This window comes from Genypterus blacodes, unplaced genomic scaffold (genome assembly GCF_046128005.1).
Source record: "Genypterus blacodes isolate CSIRO-AG114 ecotype Tasmania unplaced genomic scaffold, CSIRO-AGI_Gbla_v1 ptg000156l_1, whole genome shotgun sequence".
NCBI lineage: Eukaryota > Metazoa > Chordata > Actinopteri > Ophidiiformes > Ophidiidae > Genypterus > Genypterus blacodes.
In genome coordinates this window covers 5,492,164-5,516,849 of record NW_027466957.1, presented here as the reverse complement: position 1 = coordinate 5,516,849, position 24,686 = coordinate 5,492,164, and the positions used below count along the sequence as shown (strand labels likewise).

Genomic DNA, 24,686 nt, shown 5'->3' with positions numbered 1-24,686 from the left:
ATATAAAGTTGTGTTTGCACTGTAAGCTTCTGTGGATCAGGTGCAGGCTTTTCCACAAAGGGCAGGAGGCCTTGGAATACACTGAAGCACCAGTCAGCCCCGCAGCTACACAGATGTAGCACACAGATGCAGCACACAGAGGTCACACCAGGCAAACAAACACCGCACTTTAAAACAAGCTTTAAACACATCCTGGTTCTGTGTGCTTCTATTAATAGATTTCCTTCAATCCAACGAATATTTTAAATGATGTGCCAGTACAGATCTGTAGTTAACGTTGGCCTCTCACTTTACTACTGACTATGCTGATAACAAATGCATCTATTGTGTCAAATCTGTAAAAGCATCAATCATAAGGTGTAAATGACAGAAGCAGCTAAATAACCTTGTGCTGTGTGAGTAAGAGCTGAGGTTTGTTTACGTATGGGCTGGATAAATGTCATGGCAGATCTACAGTGACATCTAATGGAGACAAATAGGCCTGTGAGCGCAACCGGGGAGAGTGAGAAAAAAAACAATCGATCCGGTAAGAATGCTGACGAAAAGCAGCGTGTGTGTGAGGAAGGTTTTTGGATTTTGCTGCTTGACATTTGACCGGAAATTACAAAATAACCCGCCAAGCACGAGAAACGACTCAACTCCCAATAACTCACAACGCAACAGCAGGAGACTTTAGAGGCGATATATGCCTGTTTATCTGTATAAATCACTCGCTGCAAAACAGAAAAAGACCCAGCAGATATCAGTATTAAGCACAAATTAAAGGCTAAGCTTTTATTGCGTAAATTTGCCGTAATTTATGCGCAAATCGTGTTTTATTAGGGCACGTGCACGTGGATACTTAGCGCACGACAGGCGCACGTGCGTCGTCTTTAACCGCCTCGTTCGGTCCAAAAATATCATTAAACTACATAAAGATGTCGCCACGTTACGAAAAAAATAAACTGCGCGGAGTAAACAAGTGAGTCTCCCTGCAGCAAAAGTTAATAAAGGTAACGACCGAACATGTTAACGAGGCAGAACCGTCACATTCTTTAACACAGACCGTATATATGCATATGTGTGTGTGCGTGTGTGTGTGTAGGGTGCTCAGTACTCTACCGTGTCCGCCGTCTTCACGTTGAGAGCTGGAAGTGAATTTGAATTTGTAGTGCCGAGAGGATGAATGAATGGAGGCTGCGCTGCCTAGCAACCGCACGACCAATGAAATAATGGGCAAGTGTAGACTTAAATAAAACATATTGCTTAGCTTTGCAGTTAAATGGGACAAATGTAAGGTGTGTGTGTGTGTGTGTGTATAGTAGGTTGAATGTGTGTGTTTGTGTTTGGGGGGGGGGGGGGGGTTCAATGAAAAATCAACCGATCATTTCAAGTATTTATTTTTTTTGTACCTGTACACAAGTATTTTTTTTTTTTGCATTTCCATAACACTGAATGAACGTCTGGAATCCCGAATACTGTGAAGTGTGCAGCTTAATCGTACGTCTATGGCATCTAAATGTAGCGCACCCGCCGAGTCAATTCAGTGGATAAGTGGGTCACAGCCAGTAGGACCAGATCACTTTTGCCCCGAGGAGGAGCTTGTGCGTTGTGCTTCTGTCCTAATGTGAACTCCTGCTATCTAATAACAAGTCCTTAGTCTCTCTCAAGCCATCAATCGGGCCTAAAATACCAAGCCCTCGTCAGTCCACGTCTTATCGTATGTGAGACATCTCCTCCAGGAAAGGTGTTTTCAAGCAGCCCGTGCAAAGCTGGTCCATCCACAGCGGCGCCTCGTGCTGCAGAGGCGTGCGCCGCGGGTAGAAAGTGTACGAGAGGTCATAGTTCAACAGGCAGCCCAGCGAGGCCATGTAGAGGTCGGAGAAGCGACACAGGCGTCTGGAGAAGTAGGTAGGGTTGTGACTCGTCCGGAAAATGCTGCCGAACTGAGGGTTGAACAGGTTCTTCGTCATGGCCCTGCAACGTGGAAAAACATAGCGGCGTCATTTAAGATGATGTCATGCAATCGCTCGGATGGATGGAAGGAGGCGCCAGAGACGGCGACATTTACCTGAGTTCCTCTCTCTCCTTCTGCCATTCCTGCAAAATCTGTTGACTCACAGGACCTTGATGTGTCTGCAATGGGAAAGAAGACGACACTGAGAGGAAAGTGAAGGAGGACTCGCACATTCCCAAGCAAAGACAAACCAGACACTCCAGTTTAGATGTTGGTCTTGTTGACGTTTTTGTGTTGGGTTCATTCGAGCTCAAGCTGCCCTCAATTACAAGGCAGACAGGCAGACAGCGTGAAGAGGACTCACAAGTGGTTTGGTAATTAGAGAGTGTTGTTCCAACATATTCTCACTCTAGTTTAGCACCCAGGGATAAACAAGTACAAGTTCCCTTAGATAAACTATTTTAATGTAGAAAAATAAAGAAATAGAAGTTCCTTCCTCCCATAATGCACAGAGTTGTTGTTCTTTCCATTTGAAGACTGAGACACACCTACCTCTCACCGTTGTTATGTGCTTTGCCCCCGCCCAGAGTATGAATAGCATCAATCCAAACAAACCCAGCCTTTGAACAAAAGGAGTTAAGACTACACACACACGCAGTCGTGACATGAATGCCTCACCTGCAGTCGCTCCAACAGGCCAGTCAGGGCCTGCAGCCAGGTGAGATTCATAGCGTACTGCTTCGTGCTCACCACTTTGGTTTCATGTTCCAGCTCAGGCACTATGGCTCCTGTTCGCCAGCCATGTCTCAGCATCAGGTCCTGCCACAACAAGTCACACGGCTCTTAGTGAGCTCTGACACCACACCACTTATACACACACACCCGATCTTTGGCAGCACATGTGGTTCCTGAGGCGGGACACACAAGCACTCGACCTTCTCAGGCTCTATATATGCATGTGTCCGAGTAGCAACAATATCAAGTATATTGAGGACAAACGTGCAATATCACCAGGCTTCTTCAGGCTCTAGTAACTCAAATTGGATTGCACAAAAATTGTAAAGCCTCTTCTGCCATCAAGTGTTGAAATCCAGTATTGAATAGATGCCGATTTAGCATTTTTAAAACTGCGCAGTAGGTGGAGAAACAGTGCAATTTCAGTTGAATGGTGAAACAGAAAGACATTGTTCCAAAAAGTGACGCATCTGAGGAATCCGTTCATATTGGTTCATGTCTGAGTTGTGTCAGTGTACATTGCTCTGGCATTTGAATAAGTGTGAAGTACATTAATATGTATCAAATTAACATCACAACAATGTAACACTGTGCTGTAATCCAGCAATCCTCCAGCATCATTGTATTGCGACACTCACGGCTAAATCGCTATAAAGGTGGTCTCCAAAGTATAGCACTCTAGATCCTCGCCAGCCTGTCAATCTGAGGAAGTCGAAGAGATTCCCCTGTAACACAACAGGAAGTCACAAAGCACACGCTGGTCTTTAGCTCGTTACCACAGAGGGAACACATTGTGCAAGGGGTGAAAACGGAAACAAATAAACCGTTTGATGAGTAAGGACTTGAGCAAGCAGAAATACCTGTTTATAGATCTCTCCTTTGTCTAAACTGCTTATCTTATCCCACCGGAGGTCCCCGTTTCCATCCAAGCGCCTGAAAGGTCTGCAACAAGAGTAACAGGGTTGGAGGGCGTTTCTTAATTTGACAGTGGACGTAAATTCATCAGTTGTTCTGTGATTTCAGGACGATACGATGCAAAGTTGCTCACTTCATACAGTCGGTGAAGAAGTGTGGTTTGTCTGCTTGCACAATGATGACGTCAAAGAAGTCCCTCCAGTCTTTCCCCACCATGTGTATCATTCCTTTGTTCCTGTAGACAGACACATGTTGACATAACAGAGTCTGTGACGGTATTGTTTGTTCTTGGCGCTCTGGCTTGAACTTTGGAGGGCTTACACAAAGCTGAAGGGACTGTTGGTGATGAGGAATAGTTTCTTTCCGCGACTAACCAGCCGCTCCAAGACATTACTGGTCTCCTCCCCTCGCTGAATGAACTTATCTGTAAAGAGAAGGAGAAGAGCTGTGATGTCTCCATTTGTGTGTGTGTGTGTTTGGGTCAACATTGCAGCTTGACGGGATAAGAAATGGATTTTCTTACCCAGATCCTGCATGATCCATTTGTACATGTAGCCTCTGAGGTGAACCATGCCGATCGCTTCCTGGGGATGAAAATAGTGTTACACAGGTCTCACACACACACACACACAGTCTCTCACAATAAACATGTACTTGGTTTCAATCAAAGCAGACGCTGAGAGGAACATGCACTTGAACTGTAACCATAAACCACGGAAACCTCAGCTGAGGAGAATCAATTTCAAACCGAGGAAAGCGGATAACCTCGGCCTCCAGCTGAGCAAATCAAGAGCACAGGAAAACCATAACATGAACTACACGTGCGAGAGTCTCAGTCAGAGGGGACGCTCACCGAGACGTCCTTGAAGAGGTGGACAGGATCGTATTCAATGTTGTTGGAGATGAAGAAATCGTTGGCCGAGGCCAGGAGCGCCATCTCTGGGAGAGAGAAGACATCCATGTACTGCTTCACCTTTGGTCCCTGTGAGGAGACAATGTTAGAATATTTACATTATTTATGCTTTGTACAGTAAATATTTATAAAACCATAAAAAAAAAAAGCACAGAATTTCTCATCACTTCAACCGTTTCCTCAGATAAATATTTAGAACTATTTTCACCCTGATCATTGCCCACTGAGGAGCGACCCGGCATGAGCGCCAGATAAAAAAGGCTGTTTCAGGAAAAACACTGGCAGACGCTGAGGCACATTTGCAAGGCAGGAAAGCACTTAAGATCCTCATCAACTGAAAACTATTTGCGCCTGAGCAGAGCCAGAACCACTCGTACTTAAAGAGCAGAGTCAGATTAATGTGAGATGTAACCTTTCTCATATAAGAAGGTTTATTCAGAGTGCAGATCGACTTTCACTGGATCTACAGTTGCTAAGGGCAGTTTTATCAGGGGCTAGAACATCCGTGCGTGCTGACCAATGAGAATACATAAGTAAACAATAGGAATTACGTAACAGTAAAGCCAGACAAAGGCACAAAACTGACATCACTGTGGATAGAAACAGATTTAATCCTCAAATATGAGATTAGGACAGAAATGATGACCCCCACACAATGCCATGAACTTATTATTACCAAACCTGGTATCAATATGATTTACTCCAGCACAAGAATTGTATTTTCCAATTAAAATATTTCACAGAAACCAAATGATGGCTTGTTAAACAACATTAAAAAAAAGACGGATCGTTTTAATTTGAATAGATGCCGATTCATCTGCTATAAATTATTCAACTGACAATTTGATTACAATACACTCCTCTCATAACTCTTTGGTTATTGTAGTTATTAAATGAGATCATTCTCCTCACCTTTCCATAGAAGCCGCTGTCCTGCTCCAGAGGGACGTGGTGAGTGCCTCCATAGAGCTGCAGGACTTCATCATCTGGCACCGGCTTCAGGCCGCTGAGGACATAAAACATGGGTTAAGATACTTCATCAGAGGACACACTCCTTATCAAATGATAAGCGCTGTTGCTTTCAGCAGCAAGGGAGCTAATAAAAGATTCTGGTCTTATTTGCTGCATCGCCATAATGTAATGCGTTGTAATGTTTAGTTAAGAGACATTATCAGCACTGACCGATACACAGTTCCTGGCTCAATGTAATGAAAGGCATCAATCTTCATCAAGAGGCCCTTAATAGTGGGAGAAATGTATATTAATGTGCCATTAAATGAAGAGGGAACCGTTTGCATTTCTTCTTATATAATGAGACACCCGTCTTCCAAAAAAATAGTTACCTTTTCAATGTCGTAGTGAAGGCCCCGTGCAGCAAAGCTTGGAATGTAACTATATTTACCGATGCCTTCAGGATACTGCATTACAGGGGGGGCAATCAAAAAAAGGATCAAATAATCAGACTCTGAAAACAGCTGTTCTGTCATCAGACTTGAAACTGCTAAAGCTTACCTTGAAGTGTTCGACGAGGAAGCCTTTCGCCGTATTGTAGATCATAGTGTCGAGTTCGTTAGAGTAGAGAGCCAGCGTGTAGTCATAGTCAAAGCCGTAGATATCCACCCCAGCAAGGTTGACTTCATTGTTGGCATAGATTGTGGAGGAGTTGAGGAGGTTACACGCACCTGGTGGGATCAGGTCTGATCCAGAGAGAGCACATGGGAAATCCTCATACAAAGTAAACAAGCAGAATGAGACGAAACCTGCTGACTTGGCTCTTTTGGAGAGGTGTAAGAGGCTGCTGGTCTAACTCCAGTGACGCTGCCAGGCAACTTGATCGCATACAGATTGTACAATGTGCAGTTCTTGGACGTCATTTTGACTCCTTAGCTGAAAACAAAGTGCCTCAGCCAATAATCATTGCATTTAAAAACAAGAGTATTTTGTTTAATGATTCACTGAACAACTTTCATTCCCTCCTGAACAAACAGGGGTTCTGTTTATTTTAATGTTTGTTTGTTGGCTACTATACAGTACATGTGCAAGAGTCTCACAGAGAGAGAACACAAGGGCACAGATTAAACAAACATTCTATCTTGCAGGTTGGTCTCTTAAGTCTCGGCTGGAATATAAACGCTGAACCATTCCACTGTGTGTCAACAGGAGAAACTAAGCCACAAAATGTTCCCACCATTAGCAACACCACATATCTGCCCCACACCCACAAAATGACTCAAGTCTCAGGCCTCATCTGAGAGTCAAATATCCTCCAAGTCATGATAGTGTTGAAGAAATAACAAAGTAATACTGATTCTAGGCCTCACCTGTCACAGACCTTTGAAATAGAACTGGATAATAATATAACTGGATAATCAGAAGAGATTGTATATTATCCTTCGTAAGTACAAAAAGTTAAATTCATGTAACTCTGACAAATGTATCATATGTTATGAAGACTGAGATACACTACATCACCACATACTGGAGTATCCAGTTAAAACAGGAGGAGTTAACATTAAAGTGTTGTGTTGTGTTCCATGTATTCGTCATCATAATCTTCCTCTTTGTGCCCTCAGCTTTGTATCCTGGGCATGTCTGAGCGTCGTGCTTCTTTTTGAGGAATTGCATGTTTTGACAGTCAAAACTAACATTGAGACCATGGCTGAGAGAGGGTGCACACGATCTTTACAGTCCAGAATTAAAACAAGTAGCAGTAGAGTCTGAGGATGGTTGCACCTCATGTAGATGTGACAGTATTGGTTGTTGTTGTTACAGGAGATGAATGATATGCAAAACAACATAGAAAAGTTATGACATCTGCTTGTGTATTGAGTGCCAACTGTGTTTTTAATCATTGGTTGACTGCACAACTTTATTTCATATTAAAGTTGATTTAGAATAGATTTAGATTGTGGTCTGTCCTACTTTGTTATTAGTTTTCTACCAAACAACCGCGTTTTAATATAGAAAGGCAGTCGGTTTGTCCTCTAGGGCGGGTCTGCTCTGGTTGTACAGATCACTGGAGAAGTTTCTGGCTTAAACATGAACCTCGACTGGGTTACCGATTTCAAATTAGACTAAACTTAAAGTCAGAAAGCAGAATGGGGAACTGGCTGACTGACTGGGTGTGTGTGTGTGGGTGTGTGTACCATCTGGCCTACAGCAGAGGATGAAAACAACCAGAGGACATAATGTCTCTTTAGAGCGTTATCGAGCAACACGGGCGGTCCGGCTGACGTGGACGGTCTCTTACGGAGTCGAACACTGCGTGATATGGACCGCGACTCTTTGCTAGCTTACCGTGAACCATCCGCCTGGTGTCGTTGTACCGAGCCCACAGGTACGACTTGGGGTCCACAGAAGCTGCAGTTGAGCAGAACGAGCGCCCGCTAACTACAGCAGCATTGGGGGCACCCGGGGACTCCTCGGGCCGCTTCTTGGCACCGGGCGGGCATCTGTGAGGAGCCTCGCCGGGCGAACACTCGACTCCGTTCGGACAATTTGATGCAGAGCAGCAACTTCGTCCTTGTGCTTTTCCACCGCCCTGTTTTCCACCCTCACCCAGTCCACATGTGCCAGCGAACCGGACAGCTATGCATGATTTGACCAGAGTAGGAACCCCGCCAGCTCGGCTCCGGAGCGCTCGGGTTAACGTTGAACCTACAGTATTTAAAGACATTTTAACAACGCATGGGACGACTTTGACACAAGCTCCAGGCGCCGCAAGCAAACACTATGAAAACAATAAGATTGAGACTCGTTTTGGCAGCCACTGGCCACGCCCCCTATAAATAGGGCGGGTCTGCTCTCGCTCCAACCAATCAGAACTTTCAAACTTTTTCTCTCTCTGTTTTTACCAACCTGAACCAAACACCCATAATACAGCCTAACGACAAAACACAATACTAATAATATTAATATACCAATGCTTGCGTAAACCACAACGCAATATAAACAGCAAGGAGTACTAAGTTAACAATCAAATAAAGTAATAATATGACTTACGATAATTGGTGGAAAACAAAACAGAAAATATGGTATGTTTTCATTTGGCAAATGTTTTTATCCAAAGTGGATAACAATAATAATAATTTTAAAAATATGTATGTCTTTGGAGTGCAGAGGACACACACCTAAACATGTCATTCCACACTTGAAGGCAATCAAACCTTGGATTTGAAACTAGGAAGTCTTCTGAAAGTGCACTGGGCTCATACAATGGTGAGCATTGTTTGTATTCATTCAGTGAATTCAATTTATCTACTTAATCAATTAAATCAGATATGTGATCTGCACAAGCTCACTGTCGTTTATCTGCATCTATTTGAGAAACTGTGATCCATCTCTTCCAGTCCAGGTCGTACCCCCCTCTGGTCTGGCCTGTCCAGACCTATTAGCTCAATTCTTCGCTGAGATCTTCAACATGTCACTGGAGCAGTATAAAGTCTCTGCCTGCTTCAAAAGCCTTCTCTATCCCCAGGAGACCCTGCATCACAGGACTAAATTACCTCTGTCCTGTTGCCTTGACCTTAGAAGTCATGAAGTCCTTAAGAGACTAGCATTTAAAACACCACCTGGCCCCTGTTGTTTGCCTACAAAGTCAACAGAATCTCCAGCATCTGGGCCTATGCTTGTTTACACCACAGATGTCATCCTCCAAAGGACCTCGGCCTTCTCAGTAGGTGGAGACAACGTTGGTTCTTCTTGTCCAGTGCCTGTGTGTTATCTGTCTCAATATTTACAGTTAAAGGTTAAAGATTGGTGTGGGAGACAGAGTGAGTGTGTGGAGGTTGTGGCCTGCTAGGTGGAAGCTAAGCCAAATCTATTGAAGAATAGCTTTAGCTTATCTGCCTACTAATGACAACTGGACATCCAGGGATGTTTTTATTGCCTTCTGGACATTCCTCACATTGCTCTGCTCCTCCTGTAGTCGTACTTTACCACCTTCTTAAACTCCCTCAAGCTTGTGAGCAGAACTGTGGGAGCTTTCACACAGATGAATAGAAAGAGGAGTGTTCTTTTGAATTCCTGTGAACAAGTTTCCCATTAAGATACCTTAAGATACATTAAGGTATACATTAAGATATCAGCACGATTCTGGTGAAATTGTGGCTGGTTAAACTCAGCCCAGAAATAGAAAACAATGTGGCGCATAACTTATTTGATCTGATCTGCCTTGAAACATAAATATAATTTATTTTCGCACAAGACACCGTCAATTATAGAGACACAGAACTCATCCTTACTTAATTTGTAACACACTGCCTGAAAGTTTGATTTCTATCAGAGAGGTGTTTTGCAGTACTACTTCACATACATGTAGCAGCTAATCACTGCTTGAACCTACGTAACATCTTATCTGTCTGTTTTTGCACCATATCATTTGAAACTGCTTCAGTCCAGAAGATAAGCCTTACTTGAATAAATAGTTACGCTGACATTTCAGAGAGGTTAGGCAATAAAACAGTAAAGGCAGCAGTTTGTCTGCATTTATCTGATATTTACACACAAATAAGGGATTCCAGTCTACAAAGGATGTACAGTGTTGCCTTTTTTTTTTATTCTTCGTGATGAAAGTGGTTCACAGGTCAGTAAAAGGAACTTACACATAAAAAGTTGAGGGTCACCGTGTGTGTGTTATGCCAGCGTGTGCATGTCGTTTTTTTTTCCGAGAACAATTTTTCACAAAATGCGGAAAACATAAATAGTTAATTAAAACATTGTACAGCAAAGGTGATTAAATTATTAACACATCTGCCAAACAGTTAATTAAATAGATTCAGAAAAAAACATTTACAACTTTCAAAGCGGTATGACATTTGGACATTTTTCACTTTTTAGCCCTCAATCGAACAGCAGCACCTCCTTCCACCTCTCAGTATTAACTCATGCCCATGAACTCAAGAGGGTAATAATGCCTGATGCTGACTGTTCATATCGACTGAAGCAAGGTACGCAGGCTAAAAAATGAAAATATCCTCCCAAAATCAAATACCACATTACTCAGTGCCGACAGTGGCCGATGAGTTTCCCCAAAGTCCAAGTAAAACCTTCAAAATAAAAAGACGGATCACATCTACAGTGTTGAACATTTGCCTCTATTGAAATTGTGACATAGTCTAAAAGAACAAAGAGGAAAAACCAAGGCACTAAAACGTTGAACACAAACAATGTATCAAATCAGCAGGGCGTGGCCTCTGTCCTGAAACCACGGGACAGTAAAAGCGCTTCAGAAATGACTGCCAACATTTGCTTGAATTCAGTTGATATTTCTTGGAAAAACAAACAAAAACAACCATTTCCAATCATGGGCTCAAGTATAATTCATCTCATCAGGTCTTCAGCTGAACATTGAATTTCAATTGCACTGAAAGAGAGAGAGAGAGAGAGAGATAAGAGAGGGAGAGATAGAGAGAGATGGAGAGAAAGAGAGAGATAGAGAGAGAGGTTGCTAAATTACCTCTGTCCTGTTGCCTTGACCTTAGAAGTCATGAAGTCCTTAAGAGACTAGCATTTAAAACACCACCTGGCCCCTGTTGTTTGCCTACAAAGTCAACAGAATCTCCAGCATCTGGGCCTATGCTTGTTTACACCACAGATGTCATCCTCCAAAAGACCTCGGCCTTCTCAGTAGGTGGAGACAACGTTGGTTCTTCTTGTCCAGTGCCTGTGTGTTATCTGTCTCAATATTTACGGTTAAAGGTTAAAGATTTCCAACCATTTCCAATCATGGGCTCAAGTATAATTCATCTCATCAGGTCTTCAACTGAACATTGAATTTAAATTGCACTGAAAGAGAGAGAGAGAGAGAGAGAGATAAGAGAGGGAGAGATAGAGAGAGATGGAGAGAAAGAGAGAGAGATAGAGAGAGAGGTTGCGTTGTAATAGCAAGGTAACATCAATCTGCTCTTTGACCTCAAAACACAGAACTAGCATCAAACTACTCTATAAGCAGTCCCAGGTCGGGGCTAACTACATACACTTACACGCTGAGTAATGTCGTTTCTTTTCTTTTGCGTAGTTTATTCGTAATCCAAGCTGCATGCTGCGACGCCATAAGCAAAGCAAAGGGACATCTGAGCTTCTTGCGTTGAAATATTCTGTCCCAAATGTAATTCCTCTGCATATTTCTTATATTTCACGTTAGGCTAGTGGATGTAAAAGCACCGTTTGGATGCTTTTTGAAAAAGGATTTGCACATTATTTGATTACTACTTCATTTGTCTATCAGCAGCGAGAGAACTATGTCTACATTTGTCCTTCATTAGCCGGAACAGCAGCTTTACCAGCACTGTTGGCACTGCTGACTGAGATCAGTAAATTCCCTCTGTCCACAGGCGAGGCCGAAAGCTCGGGGGTGACTACCTGTCGGACTTTTAACATGCTTACTTTTCACACAAGTGTGGCGCGATAAATGTTGATATACAAAACATCAAAGAATGCCCTTTAAATATACGGATCATTGCTGTTCTGGGGAGGGGGGGTGGGGGGGTTAAGAAGCTGTGTAGCAACTAGTTTCCTATCGAATCAGGAGAATTGTTCTTTGGCCCATCATTTCTCTTATTTTCCTTCTTTCTCTTGTGCTATCTGGTGTCCTGGGACACTCTTACCATCCGCAAGTTATTGTTAATGTGAGATTCTCAATGACCGCAGTAAAGCAGTTGCAGACGGCCACTGTTATTAACTGAAAGTCGGCGAGGGGGAAGCTTCAAAACCCTCCCAGATCCTAAGGAACAGCAGGACGGATACAGGCACGGCCCTCACTTGGTCTGCATAGTTTGAAAAGTAAGATGCATGTTAAAAAACCTCCCACATCATGCGTGTTATTAATGGATTGACCTGAGGTGGCGAGGCTATGGCTGTTCTATTTCCATCTGTGAAATGACCTCCAATTAAAAGGGTGTGAAAGAGACGGGGGGCCAAGACCAAAGGGCCAGACGCATCGCAGGACAGACAAGGGGAGGAGCCTAAGGTCGACAGCGTGCTCGCTACTTTAGTGTAACATTTCAGAAAGGCTGCGTCGTTTTACAGAAACACTAACGGGAAGTGGTCACATTTGATCTAAACTGCTTTACGGGCACTACATAAGCCGAACAGCCTGAAAGGGTTGCCAGACCAGAAGGCAAAGAGTCACAGCCTTAGAATTAAAGATTGAGGACATTAAACACTGTACATGAAACGTCCATCAGCCTGGAATAAATACTGACAATGGATCATTGCAACACACGGCCTTGTACAAAGACCGCGGGATGGACGTCGGAGCCACTCGGGGACAAGACACAGTCAATGACTTAACAGAGCAATGAGCAGCACATCGGTCTCTTCATCCTTCTTACAGGCTGCATGCAGAGTCTCCGCTCTGAGCAGAGAGGATCGACGGGACGCAGGGATGAGAGGTTAGTTTCTATTTATAAGTCGTTATTCTGGCGAGTGCGGTGGGTGGGGTGGGGGGGAATGTTGCATCAAATCTGGAATGGACAGGATGTCTCGGGTCAGGAAAGGAGGAGGGATCCGAAGGGGAGTCGACATGAAGACGGGTCCTTATGGAGGAGTGGAGGTTTGGAGTGATGGAGGGAGTGTTTCAGCGCTACAGAGACAGAATGAAACGGGGACAAAACAGATTTAGTTCAAGACACAAACAACAACAATTGAGGATAGTACGGCGACAACAGCAATAAATACGGCACATCAACATACTGTGAACACTGTGGAGGCTCGGGGAATTAGCTCACAAGACACTGGTTGGGGTTAGATGTACAAAAATCAACCACTCGTTAACCCAAATAGGAGTTAGTATAACACAATGCATTCAGAAGGATGCAGGGTTAAAGTCTAAACGTGAATGAAATCTCTCTGATCTGAGAGTTGGATTGTTTGAGTTAAAGATGGCGATGGTTCATTTATCTCATCGCCTGCGGGATGATTTGGACTGCGAGCTACGCGTCCGAGCAGCAGCGTTGTTGCCAGAGCTCATTCTGACATTAGTGTGCGATTCTTCGGCGGTTCTGCTCGCGGAGCTGGATCCACGTCTAGACGCTGGGCGGACCCCGGTTATTGCGGCCCTACTAGGTGGAGTGTGAATAGACAGAGGTGTGTTTGTCTGAGATGCTGAGGATTTAGCATTCTGCTGAGATGAAAGCCTGCCTAACGGAGACGCGTCGCAACAAGTAGCTGCCGCTTGTACGGAGTTAGACCGGTGAGACGACCGCTTCCTTCGCACGGAATAATCTCGGTTCGCCTTTGAATCAGGCTTTTGGTCTGGCTTGCTTCCTCCGTGTGCTGTAGATGTGCTAGGATACACACAAAGAGATTTGGAAGAGGTTAGATTATCTGTGGAGGAAGAAAACAGAGAAGATTTGAGCTTGGTGCTGGACGCAGGCACGACGCGGGTTTTGATGAAGGTTTCCTGTCGCGTGGGCACCGACGCTCTGCGGCCGGGAGCATCTTTTCTTGTATCGCGGGCATATTTTGCGGGCGTTACCTCACTGCTAACAGAGCTGACAGAGCCGTGACGGGACAGGGAAAAGTCGCTACCGGGACTCAAGTATGAGCTCAAAACATCGCTGACACTATGGCTTCTAATGAAGGTCGCGTCCCGTGGGAGACGCTTGCCTCTACGAGACCGTGTACCGGTCTGGACAGGCTTGTCAGGACAAAGACAGAGAGGTGTTCTTACGGGGCTGGTGTGGAGGCTTCGGTTCAGGGCGCGCAGGTGCTGCGTGGCCATGGCCGGGACGCTGCTGCAGAGCACCGGGCTGGCTCGTGGACTGTTCCTCAGCGTGGGGCGTGCAGGGCTGCTGCGGGGGCTGCGCGGGGCCCGGCCCGACTTGGTGCCCAGCTCCTTGGCCCGGGACCTGCGTGGGCTGCTGTTTAAGCTGTGGGGAGACATGGGGGCCTCCAGGTCCTCCAGACGCTGGGTAAGGGCCAGTTTCTGCTGGATGGCCATGCGCAGCAGAGAATTCAGGGTCTTCTTCTCATCATCAGCTGCTGCCAGCTGCCTCTGCATCTCATCCAGCTGGGTGACATATTGGTCACACCTGAGACATGCAGATAAGATAAGAGCAAGCGCACACACCACACAGTGACATATTAAAGCACACACACACACAACAGGGTTAAATTAAACACAAGTCACAGTTTAACAGCAAAAACTAACTATAACCCAACACAATCATTATGAGAAGAGAAGAGCAGGACAAGTTAACAGGCCCAAATCATAGATGCAGTCACTCTGGATATCCACAAGATGGCACTGCAAAGCTGGACTTACTGGAACAAACGTAAGCCCTTAGCAACCGACACCAGTCATTGGCCTCTTTGTGCATTCCGAGCTTGTAATCCATCTCAAGGATAATCAAATGCCTGAGACTACAACTGTCTGGACAAACGCCTAGACGATCTAATGCACATCCAAGTGGAAAGCTCTCTGTCGGTGATTAACAAACAACATGCTGCTGTTATCAGCCAAACAAATAAACATCAATAATAAGGAATAAAGCATTCATCTGGTGCGCTCACACACAGGCAAACACACTCGACCAACAGGGACTGCAACTGCAACCCACTGAAGAGGTTAATGATTATTGAGTTAAATGTAAATGAGTCAAGTCTTGTCAGTCACAAAGAACCTCCCCTCCCCTCCCCCGCCACATTCCGGCCACTCTCTTGGCGACATAAGGGGGCTTTCAGGTTGACGGAGGCCTGCCGGGGGAGCCGGTGCTTCAGGGTGCGAGTGGAGTGAGTGCGGCTCAATGTGGGTGGCGAGCTCCTGATGTGTGCTGTACAATGCTCCTTCCAAACCTCCTGCGTCAAACGCTGCCACAGACGAGTCACACTCTTGACACACACACGCTCACAAACTCACACATTGCCCGCGCAAAATAAACCAACCAAATGGACAAACGGGATCTTTGTACAGCAGCTACTCCGGCGATTGCATCAATGATTTCCCGGGAGCAGAGTGCGTCAGCTAGGTTTCACGTGTGGACGGCGTGCACAAGTCCACAGAGGAGAGGACAACACACCGGGGGCTGCATCAGTGTGAAAGTACAACTGCAATACAGAGCATGGATTTAGCAAACATTCTATTCAAATGTATAAAAAGCTTATTAATCTATCCTCCATAGATCTTACTGAGGCAAGCCGCCAAAACAAACAATATTACAGAGCACATACTGGACGGCTACCTGATAGCTGCACTTGCGTATTCGACTGGCCAGCACAGAGTGTGTGGCCAGATAATGTTGCACTGAACCGGAGAGTAGAGTCATGAGTAACACTTTCGCTGCGGCCCCGTATGAGAGGAACCCCACTACGTCAACCACGTCAGCCCATTTACGAGCCGGGCCGACACTTGAGGGCCTCTGGGGCTCCTCCTTCCCTCAGGCGACCTGCCTTCATAGGTCAATCTGTCCTTCCTTCCTCCGCCGTCAGCACAAGGCACAGCATGTGGCTCCTAATCTCCCCGTGAACCCGTGGATTGTCTCCAGGCATAACAACCTGGATAAGCTCATTAGGCGAGAGGCAGCAAACACTGGACCACAACAAGAGCAGCAATGCCAAGCATGACAAACGCTAGCAGACAGTCAAGCTGGAGGAACATGTCTCTCATATCAAATATCCATTGTCACAGGACAAAATGTATCTTTCTGACAATATGTGTGAGCTATTCCTTACACAGTTCAATAGAATGGGTTTGTTCCTCTCAGTTGGCAGTAGACTTGGTGTCAGAGTGCATGATGTGGACGTCTTACCGAGTGGCAAACATGACCCGCAGTGAGGAGAAGGTTGCAGCGTCCTCTTTCAGGGCTTTGAGCTCATTCCTCAGCTTCACCATGGTCTCAGACACCATGCTCTTCTCAGTCTCGTACTTGGTTTTCAGATTGGACAGGGCCAACTCTGCCGTCTGTGATGACAAAAGACAGATTCAACTAAATCAAAAGGAAAGCCTCCATTCCTACTTCGTGCCTCTGCACGAAGTAGGAATGTGTTGCATAGTGTTCATCACAACATCATCACAACATCATTATGAAACAGATCTGGTCTGTGTCGTTCTGATAATAAACACACAACCTCAACATTGAACTTTAGAAAGAAAGGTACGTGAGCTTGGCCGAGTCAAGCAGATTATCCTAAGTGTTTATAAGCGTGTAAAAGGGAAAGAGAATGCTAAGGGGATGATGGAAGAAAGTAACGTCAGACACGGAGCACGGGACAGAGGGGGGGGGGGGGTAATAACCACTCATCACATGCTGTTTAAAGTACAGACGCATGCAGAGGCAGGTCTGTACTAGACACAGAGAATACATCCATACTGTTTATGTTAATATTAATAAAGAATTTAAAAAAGAGTGACTCATTATGATAACACATTAGGATATTGAATTTCAATTTGAAAACATTTTCATTTTGTTAGGATGAGGCATAAAATATTGGCAGAATGAAAATCTGATCATGGAACCTAAATGTCACAATGTGATCACTGTGATTGCTGTGATCAAGCAGCTGTAGGTTGTACTTTGGCCTTGTGAAAGGATTGCAACAAAGGAATGTATTTCAAACAATGCCACAGAGTTAAAGAGGGAACAATGTGGTGTAGCCGGTGCCTGCGGCGCCTCACCTGTTTGTTGGCCTTGAGGACGGTCCTGAGGGTAGCGATCTGTTCCCTCTTGGTGCTGAGGAGGGACTTGAGCTTCAGGACTTCCTCCATGAGGCTCTCGGCATCTCTCTCAGACTCCCCGCTGGTGCTAAACGCTGAGTAAGGCAACGCGCCCCGCTGGCGACACAGGTCAACTGCCACCTGAGGGGAACACAAAGGCAGTCATTCACAAAAGTCAATCACATGTATACATGTTGGATATCATTAGAGGAAAGCTGAGACAGAATGCTGGAAAGCACTACTGATATTCCTGAGCTTGTGGACAGAATCTTACCACCACACATTCTTAATAATACACCATTTGTAAATAATTCACATTTGTGGCAAGCTCTGCCGTCTTACCCGGAGGTGTTTTATCTGGCAACGGATGACTGCCACCAAGTTACGAACATTGGAAGGGTCCCTGAAGTCCAGGGTGGGGGATCCCGGGCAGCCGGGAGAGTCAAAGCTGCCTCCTGCGCTGTCCACCTCCCCCATGAACTGCAGTGCTGCAGCTTTGGTGACAAACGTGTCGCCTGTGCGCGGCTTCTGGGGGTAGATGTGGTGTGGCCGTCTCCCACTGCCCACTCCACCGCTCGCCCTCGCCCCATCACGGTAATAGTCCAAAGTGACCCGCTTGGGCGTGAGGTTGTTGCAGACGCAGATGTGGTGATAGAGGTTGGACAGTTCCTCGGAGAACGCCAGCAGCTCTTCCTGGGCAACACTCAGGTGCCCTTCGGAGTCGGTCGCAACTTTTCGCGTGGCTCCGATCTCCTTCTCCAACTCACCAATCCGCTCCTGGTCCTGTTTGCTGGACTTGATGCACTGGCGGATCTTATCAGCCAACTCCTGGGCCTCTGACCTCCAGCGGTCCTTCTCGTGCTTGTGGCGCTGCTCCAGGGTGTTGTAGCGAGCTCCTGCCTGAGACAGTTCATCCCGCAGCTTCATCAGCTCATCGCTAGACGCACGCATGCGCGCCTCCAGAACTTCCTTGCTCTTGGTGTCAACCTCGTAGTCAAAGACCACTTTGTCAACATCTCCGTTCTCGGGCTCGCCACCCCCCCTGTCGTCCGCCTCCTGGTTGTGCTGCTGGCTGATCTGCACCGCTTCCAGCTGTTGGGTGAGGGATCCCACCTTGTCCTGTTGCTGACTCAGTGCCTGCTTGGACATTAGCAGCTGGGTCTGCAGGTCCTCCACCTTGTTGACCAGGCTAGATTTCTCTCGTTCTGTCTGTGTACACACACACAAACCAGCCCTGAATACTTTGCAAGATATGATAAGACACGTTACATTTTTTCTAAAATTATTCTTAACACTCTAATCCAGTCTCCACACCAGATGCTATTTATCCCTATTAATGGTTTATTCCAATATTAATTCTACAAAAGGCCACAGAACATAAATTGCCGATTCAACCACCTTCATTAATTTTTCATGTACCATTAAAAAAACAGTGGCTCAACCCACTGAACTCCACATCTACAACCCTAACATCTGCTGGGCAGGAGCTTGCTGACCCAACCCCCAATTTAAGTGCATCATGAATAAAACATCAGCAGAGCAGAGTGTTGAACAGTTGAAGACATTCTTAATTTTCTCAAGTAGCCCTTATTCCTGAAGCATACCCAGTAGGAGCACACTGAACTGCTGGATGAATTAGTTGCTACAATGTGGTGTTTGCCAGGTGGTGTTAGTGTTACTCGTGATGGAAATGCTCCGCACACAGAGGATGTGGTCTAAAACAGGAAGCACCAGACAAAGCGCCTGTCTGCATGTCTGACATCCTCTCAGCTTAATTCAAGGTTTACAAGATCAGAGTAGATACAAACTAACATATTATGCTGATCCGTTGCTGTGTGAACGTCCCAGTCTACTTAATAATTAACTGCTAAAACCAAAAGGCCAATCCACATCACCAAAATGGACTTTTTGGAGCATTCAGTATCCACAGGATTTTGGTGTCACTGTTTGAGAGCAGCCCGTTGCCTACCTGTAGGAGTTGCTGCTTGAGTTTCTGACTGTCTGAAAATTGTAGCTCACTCAGCAGGTCTGACACCAGCCCAGAGGCCGGAGCCCGGAGGAACACGTCGCTGTTGCGAGGGGTGGAATAGCGATGGATGAGGCCGTTGGTTTTGGAGCCACCCAAGTGAGGAGGGTGAGCAGAATTGGGAGCAGATCCAGGACCATTATTATAGCCACTGTCCTGTTCCTCTCCCTCGCCTTCACCTTCTCCCCCTCCACCCTGGCCCTCCTCCTGGCTGTCATCCAGCTGCTCCAAGTGGAGCTCCAGGTTCCCCACAGAATCAAAGGGGTTAAGGGTCAGGGCAGAGAGCTCTCGCCGCAGACTGTTCTTCTGCTCCCTCTCCTCCTTCAGGGCTTCCAGGGCCTCATCCAGCTGTCTCTCTGCTATCTCCCTCAGCCTCGCTGCCTCGTCCAGCTGTGCTCGCAAGTCATCCTGCTCCTCGTTCTTCTGGGTCAACTCCAGCTTCACTGCTTCATACTCAACCTGCAACATAGCCAGGAGCACAAACAGAAGACAGGGTTTTGAGTGAAGCCCTACTATGTTGCTTGTGTGTAAAATGCCTTTTCACACCTTTTCATACTCTCACAAAGAAAACAAGTGTTTTGTTTCCACATTATTCGCATCTAAGGTGTTTTATCTACATAGTTGCTATTCGCAAATAGCTACCTGGAGGCAGCATTGGTAGTTCTATAGGTTATGGATATAAATTTGCCAGCAGGATGAAATCCAGGTATATTCTTACAAAAACAAAACCTGTGTGTAGACAAAGCAGCAGGGCAGATGCCCAGTGGGCTTCAGATTCTGCATGTTTGCTGGTCTGATATTGATGTCTTTGCACACAGACTACATTGATTTTCTTTAAAGAAAAACACACCGACTCAAAGTAACGACGCTTGTCTAAAGCACAACATAACAGGTGCTGTCTTAGTGTGAAGCTTCTACTTTGCTGCATTTGTTGCCTTTGGGTATATGTTTTTCCAGCAACAGAGGAAAATCAGCATTCTAATTTTCTCTCGGCCATCTGGGTCATTTGTGTTGTCTTCCATGTGTGAGTTTTGCTCAGAAATCTAGTTTCTCAGCTCAAAGCTGTTTTCAGACAGGTTAGATAAACACAAACAGGTAAAACAATGACAGTCTGATGTTTAACCAGGTGAGGAGTTGGAGAACGAGTGATGACTGACCTGGTTTTCTTTGAGCACAGACACCTGCTTTTGCAGAGATATGTTCTCATCTTCTAGCTCGCCATTGTCCTGCAACTGCCGCAGCTCCCGCACTTTATATTCCTTCATCTCGTCCCTCAGATGACCTTTCTCTGCCTCAAGACACTCACACTCCTGTGGAACACAGCCCACTGTCAAATCGGTGCAAATCACAAGCTTTAAACAGCACACTTTCACATTTACTTGCATGATAAGGCTACTCAAAATATTAACTTGTGTTTCAAGGGCTCCGACTTCAATCACAGGACCACAGACAGAGACAAGCGCTTACAGCGTAACAATCACCATAAATACCAAAGCACGCCAGTCCTTCATACCTTCTTCAGTTGGGTAGAGACCACCCCAAGTCTATCAATGTCTGCGTGGGCATTGCCCAAAGTCAGGCGTGCCTGCTTTAACTCTGCCTGGACCTCCTCCATGCGGGTTGCCATGGCAGCCTCTTTCGTGGCAGTCTCCTGCAGCAGATTCTCCTCCCGGCACTCTCCATCAGCAGCTGCACGCTTCTGGCTGCTCACAGAATCTAAAAATGCCTTAAAAAAGAAGGAAAAAACAAGGAACAGATATCTGTAACTGGTAAGGTATGAAACTGTGGTGCTAATATGGAAAGGAGGTTTTGTATATTTAACAATGGAAAACAAAGCAGGACTGTGAAAATATGAGCCTATTAGACTATAGTGTACACGTCCTTTCATGAGTATAGTGCAATCAACAGAATCTTCACTAATTGAGTTTTAGAGTTTTCTGAAGCAGAGTATTGATGATGAATTTGCAGGAAGTAGTTAAAATCCATCATCTTGACCCAGCGCGCACTTACAGGGTGCATGAATGACTCCTGATGAGAGCATTATCAAATAAGGAGCTAAACGAAATGAGCGTGCTGCTAAACATGCTCGACTGAACATCACGATGCGGTTATATAATGCTGCTAATTTGTAACACATGAGTCTGCCCTGCTTCCAGAGACCACGTAGGCTGCCAAACAGCAAAAACGAAGGTTTATACAGATTAGCAGAAAGCTGAAAATGTCCCTTCAGGGCTGGAGTAATGCTTTACAGGTTTTCAAATGCACCCATTTATTTTGCTATGTCCAAATGCATATTTACAAATTTGTGAACTATTTGATCTGGAATGCTTTCTCTTTGAAAGCATAGATTAAACTGCAACACCAAAAAGCTACCCACTAAAATAAGAAATTACATTTATGAGATTATCTTCTTACATAAACCAATTTAAATTCCAATTCTAGGATGGACCGTTCAGTGCATTTGGCAGTGCTAAAGTCCACAGCAGGAACTTAATTAACTCTATGGACATCTACCATTCAAGAGCGTTTCAAAGTGAGCAAAATTGTAGGGAAATCTCTGCTACACCGAAAGGGGACAGGAAATAGGAAGACGTGTGCAAATATTAATATCTACACATATTTGATCATAATTAATCTGCTACATGTATATAACATTGATCTTGGAATAAAGTCACTGCTGATGATTTGATTGTTTTGAAGCAGCTGCTTGAATAATAAACACAATGAGCCTGCAGGGCCCCGGGTCTCTGAGGGCGGGATGACGCAATCATGGAAAATTGACTGCACAATTGTGCATTCTCATTCACAGTATTGTGTGAATAAAACCATAAGTATTTATGCACAATGTGCTTGCATATTACTCACTGCAGATTCACCACCACCACTTGATTCTCCATTCTTACCAAACAGCTGTGCCTTTGTCAGACCAATCCAGACTTAATCGGAGTTCTGCGCGTTACAGCAAGTGACTGGCACTTACGGAAGCTTTTCACTGAATGTTTGTGCTGTTGTCTGTCCCCCAAAATGGGCCGGATAACTATTGCTAACCGCTTTCAGACGAGGGGGGCCCACTCGCTGTACAATGGTAAAGCAGGGAAAAAACCATCCTATTACAGTTTCACTGTGATGCGTTTGTAATATCCAGTAATACCACAAACTCAGATAAAATAGAATGTGCATGCTTTCCGTACACACATAGCAATCATTGTTTTCCACATAGCAACTCTTTGACACAATGTCCAGAGGAAAGCCTCGTCTCTGGACGTAGCCTGCTTGCTAGAGAAGACTGCAATGGGCAGACCTGTCAACATGAGAAATGCACCTCCAAATATTATCTAAAGGCGTACACACATGCAAACATTCTGGATGGGGGCTTTTACATGACTCCTTTTTTGTGTTTGTCTTTGTTGTGACCTTTCCAATAAGCAAACTAAAACGTTGTCTCATTTTTCCTGAAACAGCACGAGCTGGTGGGTCAGTTCAGAAAATTCCTGTTTTATTAGAAACATCATTAACTTGTACTATTATGTGTGGTAACCATGCTTCTAATATACCTTGCAAAAAATGATTGTATTGTGAAGTTTTCATTCATGATTCATTTCTAAGTGGTGACCATGTGTAGAAGAAAGACCACTGTTTATGGAACACTGGAGAAATTCAAAGTCAGTAAGGTGTGGAGGCTGTGAGATCCTACCTCTTTGAGCTGCTGCAGCTCTGCTTTGAGGCCTTCATGTTCCTCTTCCAGCTGTCTGTGTTTAACCTTGAGAGTAGAACTCTCCTCCAAGACCACAAGGCCATAGCGGGCTGCCTGCAGCTTCTCCTCTGTGGCCTCCTGGAGCTCCAGAGTGAGCCGCACCACCTCGCCCCTAAGGTCTCCGCTCCCCATCTCTGCCTGCCCGTCTCCCTCCGCTGCCGCACCTGCTGGGTCTGCATCCGCCTCCAGCATCCTTGCTTGGCCTCCCACGTTCCTAATGTTCCACTGGGACACCTGCCTTCTTCACTCCTTCTCAACTCTCATTACTCCACACTGAAGAGGAGGAAAAACGGATTATGGCTTTGTTAACTACTAAGATCAACAATAGTCATGCTGGCAAATAGGTTTGTGTTTTAAGAACAATGTGATGACAATTTGACAAACATTATCATAGAAATCAAATGTCCAATACAGCATCACAAATGCTGCATTTAGCAAATAATTAAGCACAAATTTAGGGTTTGTGTTATTAACAGATGTGTCAGAGTAATGGTCCATACAAAAACAAAACCAAGTAACACAACACAGCAAATGAATGAGTCCAAATCCCACATTAAAGGTGGGATATGTGAGGGTTCTCTGAGCTGAGATGTAAAACGTGTGCAGATTGTTTAAAATCGCCCCCAAAGTTCCAATTAAAAGACTTAAAAAAACGCTTCCAACTTTGAAATAGAACTGTGGGGAGGGGCCCTCCTGGATCAGCAGGACAATAACACACACTCACTCACACAAAGCCAGGTGCACAAAGAAATTACTTGCTGATGGGTGTGTGGAGGAACTTCACTGTCTGGATTAGAGCCCGGATATCACCCAAATCAACACCTTTAGGGTGAATAGAAAGTTGTATCCCAGGGATTATCACTGACAATTCTGCGCGTAATCAAACGTCAGACGCCACTGTCACAACTGTTCCCGCCAGCAACAACATCAAGATAGCATTTAGCTCGAGTTTAAAGCTCCATACTGTACATGAATATGCATCACTTTAACCACCCGTGTTGACAGGGTGGGGCCGAACACACACATAAATACATATACATACACACGCACACACACCCTCCCTCCCCGTTTCCTCACGTCCTCCGGACCGACCGAAGATGGAAACACGGCAAGCCGGATTGTCCGGTGCCAAATGTCAAGCATCAGTTTTCCATTACAAACACGCGCACACACAAACCCTGACACAAAACAGATAAACTATGTAAGAATAGAAACGAGACAAAAACACATTTAGACATCTTGTACGCTATCCTCGTTGTCCTTATAAGGAAGCCGGTATTGTCGAGTGCGAATCATCTTGACAGGGAAACAAATTCGACCGGACAGCTAGCTTTAGCCTAACAAACACCAAAAACTGTCGTTATTTTAAAACAAATATCTGGTTAAAATGGCAGGCTTGTGGTTAGCTGGTTCAATATATGCGTAATAAGTTCGCCCCTCACGGAGCTTCGGGCTTGTCTTTACCGTTAGCGGATCTTGGTCAGAAAAGGCTAATTAGCTAGATAGCATACATCACCTAAAACTAGCTACTCACCCCCCGGTTGTGTTTCACAAATGGGACACGCCGGTCGGTAGCAAACGCTAAGTGAGGACTTCCCGTCGGCGGATAGCGGGTGTGACGGCAGCTACATGCTCCGGCGCGGGTACCAGGTTACACCAAAGCGCCGCGTCCCCTTCCTCCCACCTGCTCTCTCGTTTCCCCGGCGAGGTCGAGTGTCAAACGCGCGCCGAAAACGTGAAAGCACGATTACC

General features: G+C 45.4%; 2 protein-coding genes across 2 annotated transcripts; both read right to left on the bottom strand.

The window, feature by feature from the left end:
- Positions 1-1,363: 1,363 nt before the first annotated feature.
- Positions 1,364-8,261, bottom strand: nt5dc2 (5'-nucleotidase domain containing 2). Its single transcript, XM_076166900.1, has 14 exons — positions 7,797-8,261; positions 6,012-6,196; positions 5,843-5,917; positions 5,682-5,737; positions 5,412-5,505; positions 4,440-4,568; positions 4,110-4,170; positions 3,908-4,010; positions 3,720-3,821; positions 3,532-3,613; positions 3,310-3,396; positions 2,615-2,755; positions 2,051-2,115; positions 1,364-1,956 (listed from the first exon to the last, which is right to left on the bottom strand). The coding sequence occupies exons 1-14, from the start codon at positions 8,173-8,175 to the stop codon at positions 1,695-1,697; spliced, it is 1,821 nt and encodes a 606-aa protein (XP_076023015.1). The 5' UTR covers positions 8,176-8,261; the 3' UTR covers positions 1,364-1,694.
- Positions 8,262-10,034: 1,773 nt separating this feature from the next.
- On the bottom strand, positions 10,035-24,662 carry LOC143012991 (protein bicaudal D homolog 2). The gene is made up of 10 exons (XM_076166380.1): positions 24,469-24,662; positions 22,875-23,207; positions 20,694-20,906; positions 20,338-20,490; positions 19,124-19,639; positions 17,497-18,363; positions 17,116-17,295; positions 16,250-16,401; positions 14,173-14,533; positions 10,035-13,083 (listed from the first exon to the last, which is right to left on the bottom strand). The coding sequence occupies exons 2-10, from the start codon at positions 23,124-23,126 to the stop codon at positions 13,078-13,080; spliced, it is 2,700 nt and encodes an 899-aa protein (XP_076022495.1). The 5' UTR covers positions 23,127-23,207; positions 24,469-24,662; the 3' UTR covers positions 10,035-13,077.
- Positions 24,663-24,686: the final 24 nt, after the last annotated feature.